Genomic DNA, 11,354 nt, shown 5'->3' with positions numbered 1-11,354 from the left:
GGGGGGGGGCAAATAATGCTCAAAGTCCTTTTTGTGGACTGATGTGAACAATGAGGAAAAGTGAGTCTCTTTCCTTCTGGTATCAAATAAGTAGTTAGAACCCAGTAACCGGGAGCTGCAGTGGCCACCTTGGCCCCCACCATAAAGAAACTAAAGCAGGAAAGCACAGATAAGACAGAATTTCAAAAGAGAGACAGAGAGCCCTGGCCAGGTTGCTCAGTTGGTTGGGCATCATCCTGTGCACCAAAAGGTTGCTGGTTCATTTGATTCCAGGTCAGGGCACATGCCCCTGTTGCAGGCTTGATCCCCAGTGTGGGGTGTGCAGGAGGCAGCCGATCAATAATTCTCTCTCATCATTGATCTTTCTCTCTCCCTCTCCCTTCCTCTCTGAAATCAATAAAAATATTTTTTTTAAGTGAGAGAGACAGATCTGATGACAACTTGGGACTCCTGGATCCAGCCAGGCCTGAAGCCCTCTCCACCTTTTAGAACTCTCATTCAAAAGACTCAATAGTCTTTTCTTTTCTTTGACGAAGTTTGAGTTTGGTCTCTGTCACTATAATCAAAAAATAAATGATGAATTAAAAGGTGGGGAAGACGGAAGGTGCTAGATTTTTAGAGTCCTGAATTTGAATCTCAAGGACAGCTCACATAATCTCCAAGTGCCTCCGTTTTCTCATCTAAAAAAAAGTGATAATACTATCCACTCATAGGGTCTTGGTGGAGATTGGGATGGTCCAGGGAAGAAACTGGCTGCTTTTATTCCATCTGAGGTCCCCTTGAAGGCAGGACCACGCCAGACTCATCCCCAGCCTGAGCTCAGCAAGTCTTTCTTGACAGGTGTTAGTGCCATCATGCCAATGAAGGGCGCCTATGGCTTCTACGCCAGCTGCCACTGGGCAACCACAAACACTGACGCAACACCAGCCACATTTTGATATTTAAAAATAAAACATCAAAGAAGTGAACTTAAAGTTAATCTAGGGTGTTGCTGTGTTACTCAAAATTCCTGGAAAGGCTCCTATTGGTCAATGACTGAGGGGAGGGGACCACCAGTGATGAAGGCCACTGGCCCTCTAACCATTAACCAGCCAGGAAGCTGGCAAACAGGATTTAGCAGCAACTGTCCCTCTGGCTTACTGTACACACCTGAGGACCCAGGACGCAGGACACAGCCAGCAGCTGCAACCTGGACTCTGCAGACGGTGAGTAACAGCTGAGGACACTCCATCCTTTGCTCCTGCCAGACCTCAGAACATAGGACTGCAACTTGCTTATTTGATTTTTTAAATTAGGACATGAACAGCCAACAGGGATAGGAGGCAGCCCAGGAGAGGGCGTCCTGAATTCTGTGTCTGCCCATCGGAGGTTTGGTTTCCCCTAGCCTCCAGCTTTGTGGGGTTGACACTGAGCCAAGACCTATTCCCATCTGTCTCACAACTGATGCTCCTAAGCCAAACAGCATAAGAGCCCAGAGACCAGTCTGAGAGCTGGCATGGCAGCGTCTGGGGGGACACAGGGTCAGGAGGAGAGGGTGCCCGTCTGGCATAGCACAAACTGTGCATTCTACAGAGTTGCACACACCCCCTGGCTTGGTGACCTGGGGCAAGGATACTGCAGATAAAACAGCACTATCTGCTTTCACACCACGTGAGGAGGCCCCAGGGCTGTAGCTGGCCCCCAGGGGCGTTTGTGAAAGCCAAGGATGCCGTGGGTGCCCACTATGTGGGCCACTTCAGAAATGAGGAACAAGGACATACTTGAAATGAATCATGAATAACACTGACACTGCATTTTCAGAGCTTTTTCACTCATCATTCTGTTATCTATAGAGAAAAGCAGAATGGCTGATCACAGGCTCTGCAGTCAGAACACACAGCTTAGAATTTCAGCTCTAACTCCCTGGGCCTCAGTTTTCTTATCTGTACAATGGACCCAGGATGACCCCTCAAGTGAGGTCACATAAGAAAACACTAACAGCTGTGACTATATTCACAACCATCTTGTAGCATCTTAATCCCCATCTGGGAGGAGTAACACAAGAGACAGCAGGAAGAGAAGGAAGCAAGCCCACCTAACTCGAGGCTACACACTGCAGAGGGCCTTTGCCCAAGAGGGGCTCAAAGACAGGTTCAGAGTGGCCGGAGCTAAAGCAAAGATCTCATTGCAGTGTGATGAGGACAGTGACAGAGAGAAGCACAGGGGAAGGGTTTCCTGGAGGAGGTGACCTGGGACCTGAGGGAGTGAGCCAGACTAGGCAGGGTGAGGCTGCACCTACAGAGTGGAGCCATGTCGGGCAAGAATGGGACGGCGCCCAGGCCAAAGCCAGCTCCACAGACACTGGGAGCTGCAAGGACCTTCCCTGCCCTGGCCCCTGCAGAGCAGTGAGTCTGGTGCATGCTGGGGGAAAACCCCTGGGAGAGCCAGCCATCGGGCTGTGGCTGAGACTTCCAGGGGCCACATCTGAGGCTGGGAGCAGGGCTGGCTGTCACCAGTGACGAGGTCATGAGGCCCCCATGGGACACCTTGGTGAAGACCCACCCTGCCTGGAGCCCTGGAGAAGGCCATCAGCTTGTTAATTAAAGGACACTATCAAAAGAGCAAAAAGGCGCCCACAGAATGGGAGAAAGTACTTACAAGTCACATATCCAATGAAGAGTTAACATCCAGAATACATAAAGAACTCCTAAAACTCAGTACAAAATACAAAAAAAACAACCAACTCAATTCAGAAAATGGGCTAAGAACTTGATAAATCATAGGAGGTATAATTTATACTTTCAGCCGAGACAACTGAGGCCCAGAGTCCTCCTGACCGGCCCCCAGTCACACAAAGTAGAAGAACAAACTGGGGCTTGAATGGGTCTCCTGCCTACTGTCCCACCAGCCCCAGTGCCCGGGAGTCCCCACATCATCTAATGAGCATTTCTCACTTTGCAGGCCCAGCATCCTGAACAATGCTGCCCGCCCTGTACACCTGTCTCCTCTGGCTGTCTACCAGTGGCCTCTGGACTGCTCAGGCTAAGGACTCTGATGCTGACGTGAGCGTAAGGAGCCAGCACCGGGACCTGGCTCCAAACAATGTTGACTTTGCCTTTGGCCTGTACAAGCACCTGGTGGCCTCAACCCCCGGCAGGAATGTCTTCATCTCCCCGGTGGGCATCTCCACGGCCTTGGCTATGCTGTCCCTGGGGGCCCGTGGCCACACGAGGGCCCAGCTTCTCCAGGGCCTGGGCTTCAACCTCACCGACACGTCCGAGGCCAAGATCCATCAGGGTTTCCGGCACCTCCATCGCCTCCTCAGGGAGTCAGACACCACCTTGGAAATAACCATGGGCAATGCCTTGTTCCTCAATCAGAGCCTGGAGCTGCTAGAGTCCTTTTCCGCAGACACCAAGCATTACTATGAGTTGGACACCGTGGTGACAGACCTTCGGGACTGGGCCAGAGCCCACAAGCAAATCAATGAGCACATCAAGAACAAGACACAAGGGAAAATTGTGGACTTGTTCTCCGAGCTGGACAGCCCAGCCATGCTCATCCTGGTCAACTACATCTTCTTCAAAGGTACCCCACCCACCCCATTGATGGCACCTCACCTGCTATTGCCAAGGCCAGTAACAGCTATCAATATTCAGGTGCACTCGTGGGCAAGGCCTTTTGTTTTACAAAGCACATGCACGTCTGTGAGTCTCCATCTTCACCATAACCCTACTAGGAAGATGGAATTACATAACCTTACAAAAAGGTCAAAACGACAACCAGAAGAGTTGAGTGACTTGCCCAAGCTTTCATAGGCTGGTCTGAGGCCCAAACATGTAACCGTGAACAGTCTGGCTACCTCAGCCTATAAACATTGGCTAAGATCTGGCTGTGAATCAGGCCCTGGGCCAGGGACTGGAAACAGCAGCCTAGAACCAGACAGACCTCCGGAGCTCTCGGATTGCACCTGAGCTGTCGTGTATACATTTCCCAGGTGCTCATAGCCAGCCAAACTTCAGTTCCTCCTCACCCATTTGGAACAGCTTTTCCAACATCCCTTTTCATAAAAATCACCAGGGAGGCTTGTTAACATTATAGATTCCAAATCCCACACCTGACCTCCTAAAGCAAGACCTCCACAAGGAAGTCCTAGAATTTGTATTTTTAACCCTCCTCTAATCATTTTAATGATCAGAAAATTTGGGGACATATTGTCCTTGAGAATAAAATCTATTTATTTTATTTATTTATTTATTTATTTTTTGGTGCCCTTGACCAGAATCAAACCTGGGACCCTTCAGTCTGCAGGCCGATGCTCCATCCACTGAGCCAAACTAGTCAGGGCGAGAATAAAATCTAAACTCCTTAGTTCTCAACCCCCATCCGCCCTCAGGGAATTGAACAATGTCTGGAGATATTTGTGGTTGTCACAACTAGGGGTGGGGTAGGATGTACTCCTGGCATCTATTGGAAGGGCGTCTATTGGAAGAGCCCAGGGGTGCTGCTAAACACCCTAAAATGCACAAGACAGTCCCACAATGATATCTGCCCCAAATGGCTATAGTCCAGTGATGGCGAACCTATGACACGCGTGTTAGAGGTGACACTTCATTTTTTTGGTTGATTTTTCTTTGTTAAATGGCATTTAAATATATAAAATAAATATCATAAATATAAATCTTTTTCTACTATGGTTGCAAATATCAAAAAATTTCTATATGTGTCACAGCACCAGAGTTAAGTTAGGGTTTTTCAAAATGCTGACACGCCGAGCTCAGAAGGTTCGCCATCACTGCTATAGTCCCAAGGTTGAGGAACCCTGGCCTAACACCATCTGCTTCTTTGCCACTCCAGCCTCATGTCAACATTTTCCCTACACACACACACACACACACAATGTCTGACCATACTAAATTCCTTTCATATGCTGGAGTATGACTGTCCCTGTAGAAGCCTCTATGAGTTTTCTATTGCTGCTGCAACAAATTACTGCAAATATGGCTTAAAAGAATGCAATTTATTATATTACAATTCTGAAGGTCAGAAGTCCAAAATGAGTCATACTGGGATACAGTCAAGGTGTTAGTAAGGCATGTTCCTTCTGGAGGCCTTGTTCACACCTCTCTTCCATTTTTAGGGGCCAATCTCAGAAACGGAGCTAAGCCTCAATCCATTCAAGAGTGGAAGATGGAACAGGCCTTAAACCTCTGGGGATTTCCCATTTATCAGGAAACTCTAGGGGACTGGCGGGGACCTTCCAGGGTGAGGGAAGCTGCTGTGTAACTTGCGTAATGGTTACCCCTGGCGCTCAGCTGCCACCACGCTCCTGCTCTTACAGGCCTATCTCCTGACCTCCCTCTCCCTCTTTTTCCCAGGCACGTGGGCACACCCCTTCGACCTGGCAAGCACAAAAGAGGAGAACTTCTATGTGAATGAGACGACCCTGGTAAAGGTACCCATGATGTTCCAGTCGAACAAGATCAAGTACCTCAATGACCCACTGCTCCCCTGCCAGCTGGTGCAGCTGGAATACCTGGGCAACGGCACCGTCTTCCTCATCCTTCCAGACAAGGGGCAGATCGACGTGGTCATCAAGGCACTGAGCCGGGATACCATGCAGAGGTGGTCCGATTCCCTGACCAGTGGGTAAGCCCTCCAGCTGGCTGTGTGAACTTCTGAAGTGGATCTGTCCCCAGAAAGTGGGGTGGGTGGAAAAGGGGTGCACCTGGGTGCCCCTAGTGCCCCGGACGCACCCTCCAGGGCTCACTGTTTTCCTGTCTGCTGGGTTCCCAGAGGCCATGAGGTTCTCTGACCTCAGGTCACCTTCATACATCTGTCCATTGACACTGAGATACTTTGGGGCATTCCACAAAGGGAGGTGCCTGGGAGGTTAACAGCCACCCTCTGTGTTATCATATGTTTGCATCATTTTTTTAAACTGAGTGCACCAGCCTCCCACTTACCCATTTTATAACCTTGCTTCCCTAAAAACAAGTAAAGCTAGAGATGCCTGAGAGACTACAGTTAGACATGTAATGAAAATGGCCACAGTATCCACCACGGAAGCAACACAAAGCCCATGAATGATTCTTAAGTCACTCAGGGATCTAACTCTTCTTCAATCAATCAGTCAATAAGTAAAAATCAGGACATACAGTAGGTAATAATTGAATAAGGAGAAAGAGAGTGAGTGTCCATGCTGATGGGTTGGTGGTCAGGAGAACCAGCCAATGAATCTCAGGCCCAAGAAAGGGGTGGGCTCAGAGTGCATATTCAGGGAGGCTGGCTGAGCATGTGAGCAATGAATGAAGGAAGGAACGAACAAATGAATTAATTTTCCCCCAGGCACTTCTGAGCTAGAGGACAATCACAGTTATGGTCAAGCATGTGCCCAGCCCCAATCCTCACCTTGGAGGAGGCAGATGTTTTTGAACATGATCCTCACTCTTAGGAAATCTGAGTTCTGTCTGTACACAAGCAAACACCAACCAACAAGGGACCCGTAGTGGGTGGGGTGGTGCAGACTCCAAGGGCAGAGGGCATGCAGGGAAGGGAGCAGCACTTGGATCTGGAGTAGCTCAGGAAGGTTCATGGAGCAGGTATCATTCCTTTCATTCCCTCAGTCACTCACTTATTCACCTAACAGTCATAAATGGAAGCACTACTGTGTACCACGCACTAGGCTAAGCAGAAGGGATAGAACGGTGAGTAAGACACAGTGCAAACCTCAAAGACATGCACTCCAAAGCAGAAAACAGATTCTGGTGGGATTTACAGTGGACAGTGACGGAAGCTCTGCCCAAGGGAGAGAGGGAAGGTGATCTGTGCAATGCCGGGGGGTGGGAGAGGGAGGGGGAGGTCTCTGACTGGACCCAGGGCCCTGGGGAAGGAGATGCAGAGCAGACTGCTTTGGCTTTGAACTGTGTATTAAGGCTAGGTAAAAGTTCAACCAGCAGGAAGTGGCCCCTAGAGCATGAGTAGAAGAGGGAATGGCACCAAGTCAAGGAGGCTGTGCCCAGGGCCCCAGCCAAGCTGGGCAACAGCAGCAAAGAATAAGAACAGTTCAACTCAGATGAACTTAGCAATCCAAGACTTTGGAGGTACAGAATCTAGCAAGAAGCTCTTCTACTTTTTTACATACTAGAGGCCCGATGCACGAAATTTGTGCAAGGGACTCGGGCCCGCCACCATGGAAGGTCTTCCGGAAGTATGTCCGAAAGGCCATCCGGTCTAATTAACATATTATGCTTTTATTATTATAGATGTAGGTTTGGGGCTTTATGCTCCTAAGTTGTGTTTACTTTGAATGATCCCCTCCACTGTCCGCTGCTAGGGCTCCTGGAAAGGTTATCCAGTCCCAGGAATGGACATGGAGGTGCCTGGGAGTTTGACCTCACTCCTGAAGGGACTCGGGGTCTACTCAGGTCTGGGATTCAGAGAGGCCCCCTATGGCTACATGGGGGACACAGAAGGCATTCTTATAGAGTCCTGAAACCAAACATACCTGCCCGGAGTGTGTGAGGTTGTGTGTGAGGGGGCGGGGGGGGGGGTAGTATGTGGAGTTGGGGTATGTTCATGTGAGCCTGTGTTTGGGTGATGGTAGATAGGGACCCATTTGCCAGCTCTTCACCATTTCAACTGTCGCATCCCCACCTCCATTCATTTACAATGCCACCAGGTGCTAATGACACACCCTGATTCTAACGAATTCTGGACCCTAATGTGTTGCAAATGAGATCGATAATCTTTCTCTTTACACCAAAAGTAATCTCTTCACTAAACTACTTTAAATTACCATTAATCAATAACACATGCCACTTTCTTCTAAACCCTTATTAAAATAAAGATCAAGGTGAAGTTTTGCGCCTTTAGCCCTCATATGTGACTGGGCATGAACAATTCTCTACTCCATCCAAACGGAGCCTGCTCAGTCCCAGAAGACAGACCCTCCGGTTCCTCACACCCGTGCTTTTGTGACCCTTTCCCCACCTACCCTCCCAGCATCACCTCAACGCTCCCCAGTCTCCCCAGCGCACCGAGCCCCCACCTTCAGGTCCAGCTTGCACCCACCTCCCGTGGAAGCCTCCACCCCACTCAGAACTCGCACACTCTTTCCTCCCTGTCCCCTTGTCCTGCTGTCAAAGCAGATTGGTTTGGCTTTGAACTGTGTATTGAGTCTCACTTACCCCAGCTGCACTGTGTCACACGGGCAGCTCTCCAGTGGCGAGGAGATGGGGCCCGGAGGTGGCTGGTCCTGGTGCTTCCCTGGTGTCACTGGGGGAACCTCGGCCTCTCTGGACTCTCAGTCTCAGTCTGGACACTGACGGCAGCGTGAGCGCATGCGAACTGGTCGAGGTCCAGGAGGTAAAGAAGGTCCGCCAGCCTGGCATCGGTCCAGCCCCCTCACTTTCCGCTGCTATTTCCCAGTCCCGAGGAGAGCTTCCACATCCCTCACCGCGATGCCTCCTCATCGCCTGGAGGGATGCTCCAGTGCTCAGGGCTGCTGGCAGCCACGGTCCGGGACTCCCAGGGCTGCTGGCTCAGTGCACAGAGGTGCTGCCTCCCCGCCTGCAGTGGAGCCCATGTCGTTTCGCTGATGCCCCTCAGACTCAGGGTTTCAGGAACCTTCTCACTCTCTGGAGAACAGGACAAGGAAGAAATATTTAAAAGAAATTAATACCTTAGTAGGTGAAAATGTTTAGCATCCCATGCCCAACATGATTCCACCTAACTTTCTAGAAACCCCACTGGCTTTATCCAATGAGAAGTGCTGGCCAAATCTCGCAATTCTTACAGAATCAACCTCAGAGCAGAAGGGCCAGGGCACAGAGAGGGCTCTGTGCCTTAGTGGCACAGCTGTGGCCAGGACCCCATCCCTGTCCCTGCCCCTTTCCCCAAAGAACCTGTCCAGCTGAGAGGCAGGGTCTGGAGGGATCACAGGAAGTCTAGCTGGCCAAGCCCAGCCCTGGGAAAATTCAACCCCGTCTGCTTACCCCCGAGCAGCCCGGTGGACCTGTACATCCCGAAGGTCTCCATCTCGGGAGCCCAAGACCTTGGGGACCTCCTGGAGGACATGGGCATTGCAGACCTGCTCACCAACCAAGAAAATTTCTCAGGCATCACTCAAAAAGCCCAGCTGAAGGTGTCAAAGGTAAGTGTCTCTAGAGCCTTCCTCCCCCCTCAAAAAAAAAATGCACAAATAATAATCAGCAGCATGGAGCCCACTCCTGAATAGGCCCACAGCCCCAGGCTGAGAGCCCCAGCCTTGTCCATCCCCACAGGTGATCCACAAGGCCACGCTGCAACTCGATGAGAAGGGGGTGGAGGAAGCTGCCCCCACCGGAGTCACCGGAAACGAGGCGTCCGAGCCTCTCACCATTCACTTCAACCGGCCCTTCATCATCATGATCTTTGACCACTTCACGTGGAGCAGCCTCTTCCTGGTCAAGGTTGTGAATCCTACCTAAGCGTCCACCTTCCCCAGAGCCACCACAGAAAGGACATGTGAGGACGGAGGGGCCAGTCCTCTCCAGGTTCTCCTCTGTAAAACGGGCATTGTGACTGACAACAGGGTATTGAAGGAGAAAGGTGGGTCATTGATAGAACCTGAATCATAGCCGAATAGTGTGGTCATGTGATTTTGTTTTTTGATCCTTGAACTATGGTTCAGTAATCATATGCGGCAGCTGGGGGAAGGGTATATGGAAGCACTATTACTTTTGGAAATTGTGTAAGTTTGAAATTCTTTCTAAATAAAAACTTTAAAAAGAAATAGTGTAAGCCAAAACACAACAGGAAGACACTTTCAAAGTGCTAGGGGGGCAATGTCATTATCTTTCAAAAAGAAAAAACAAGTCTTCAAAAATGAAGGCAAAGTATTTTTTTAAGATAAACGAATGCTGAGAAAGTTTATCAGCTTCACTAAAGAAATATTTTAAGTAGTTTTTAGGCAGAAAAAAAGATGACTCAAGATGGAAACCTGGACCTATACGAAAGAATGAAGAACACTGGAAAGGGCAAATACTTATGTAGATAAAACAAAACATCTTAAAAACATCTTTAAAGTATAATTACTGCTTAACGCAGAGAAAGTTATCAATGAATGTGTTGCTTCTCACCTCCTAATCTTCCCTTCATTGCTGCTCTGCAAAAATGAATCTGGGCCTTTTAAATATTTTTGCATTGCCTACTGGGCATGATGCTAAACTTTGCCAGTAGAGGGCTGATAGAGTGACATTGAGGAAGAGAGACCTTATCAAAGGGTATTCAATGAGATAAAAGAACTGAACTGACTGAATGACGAACAGATGGACATATAAATAGATGTAATAGATATGATAGATAAATAGATAAAAGATAAATAGACAACAGCTAAACAGATGGATGGATAGGGCATATATCTTGAAAAATAAGAATTGAAGTGTATTTCCTTAAATATACTACTCATCCCATATATACCTGGACCTGAATCCTAAAGCCATTGTATTACTTAGTAAGAAAACATAAGAAGTATTCCCACTAAGGTCAAGAGTAAGACAAGGCCGCCAGTTACATCTACTACCATTTTGCATTGTCCTGGAGGTTAGACTGTGTAATTAGAAAGAGAAAGCAAAGCTGCAGATGGCTTTTAATATACTTGCTTAGCCCTAGCACAACAATGATTAAACAAACTCAAACAATGAAAAAATTCAGCTTAATATAAGGAAAAGGAATTCACATGCAAAAAGAGACCTTCATACACACAAGTAACAACCAGTTAAGACATGTACTGGAAGAGAAAACCCAACAGCAACCAAAAAGATAAACATCCTATATAATAAAATGCTAATTAGACCAAACAGCAGAACAGCCATCCAGACAACCTTCCGGACGAGCCGGGGCTGCAAGGACCGAGCCCCTTGCACAAATTTCGTGCATTGGGCCTCTAGTTAGAAATAAACAAGATGGGCACAATCTATGTTCAGAAAATGATAAAATACTTCTTAAAGACGCAATCAAATGAACAAAATAGATCCAGGGACACAGAAGCATGGAACAGATTATCGAACCTTAGAGGGAAGGTGGGGGGAGTGTGGGTGGGTTGGAAGAGATCAACCAAAGAACTTGTATACACATATGCATAAGCCATGGACCCAGACAAAGGGTGGTGAAGGCCTGGGGTGAGGGGTGGGGGTGGGCTAGAAGAGGTCAATGGGTGGGGAGGAGAATTGGACATATGTAATACTTTCAACAGTAAAGATTTTTTTAAAGATGCAAAAATATACTTGGACAAATGGAAAGAAGTTTCTTCTTGAATAAGATGCCTCAGCATCATCCAGGTGTCAGTTTTCCCCAAGTTAATTTGATCACTTAATGGTATTCCAATAAAAACA

The 11,354-nt window shown here is 48.4% G+C and overlaps 1 protein-coding gene across 1 annotated transcript; it reads left to right on the top strand.

The window, feature by feature from the left end:
• The first annotated feature begins 1,101 nt into the window (after window positions 1-1,101).
• On the top strand, window positions 1,102-9,745 carry SERPINA6 (serpin family A member 6). Its single transcript, XM_036315760.1, has 5 exons — window positions 1,102-1,205; window positions 2,941-3,567; window positions 5,358-5,628; window positions 8,986-9,133; window positions 9,264-9,745. The coding sequence occupies exons 2-5, from the start codon at window positions 2,958-2,960 to the stop codon at window positions 9,447-9,449; spliced, it is 1,215 nt and encodes a 404-aa protein (XP_036171653.1). The 5' UTR covers window positions 1,102-1,205; window positions 2,941-2,957; the 3' UTR covers window positions 9,450-9,745.
• The last annotated feature ends 1,609 nt before the right edge of the window (window positions 9,746-11,354 follow it).

Source organism: Myotis myotis, unplaced genomic scaffold (assembly GCF_014108235.1).
Source record: "Myotis myotis isolate mMyoMyo1 unplaced genomic scaffold, mMyoMyo1.p scaffold_m19_p_60, whole genome shotgun sequence".
In the NCBI taxonomy this organism is placed as follows: Eukaryota; Metazoa; Chordata; class Mammalia; order Chiroptera; family Vespertilionidae; genus Myotis; species Myotis myotis.
Note: the sequence above shows the minus strand (reverse complement) of the source record. Positions and strands in the feature narration are given on the sequence as shown.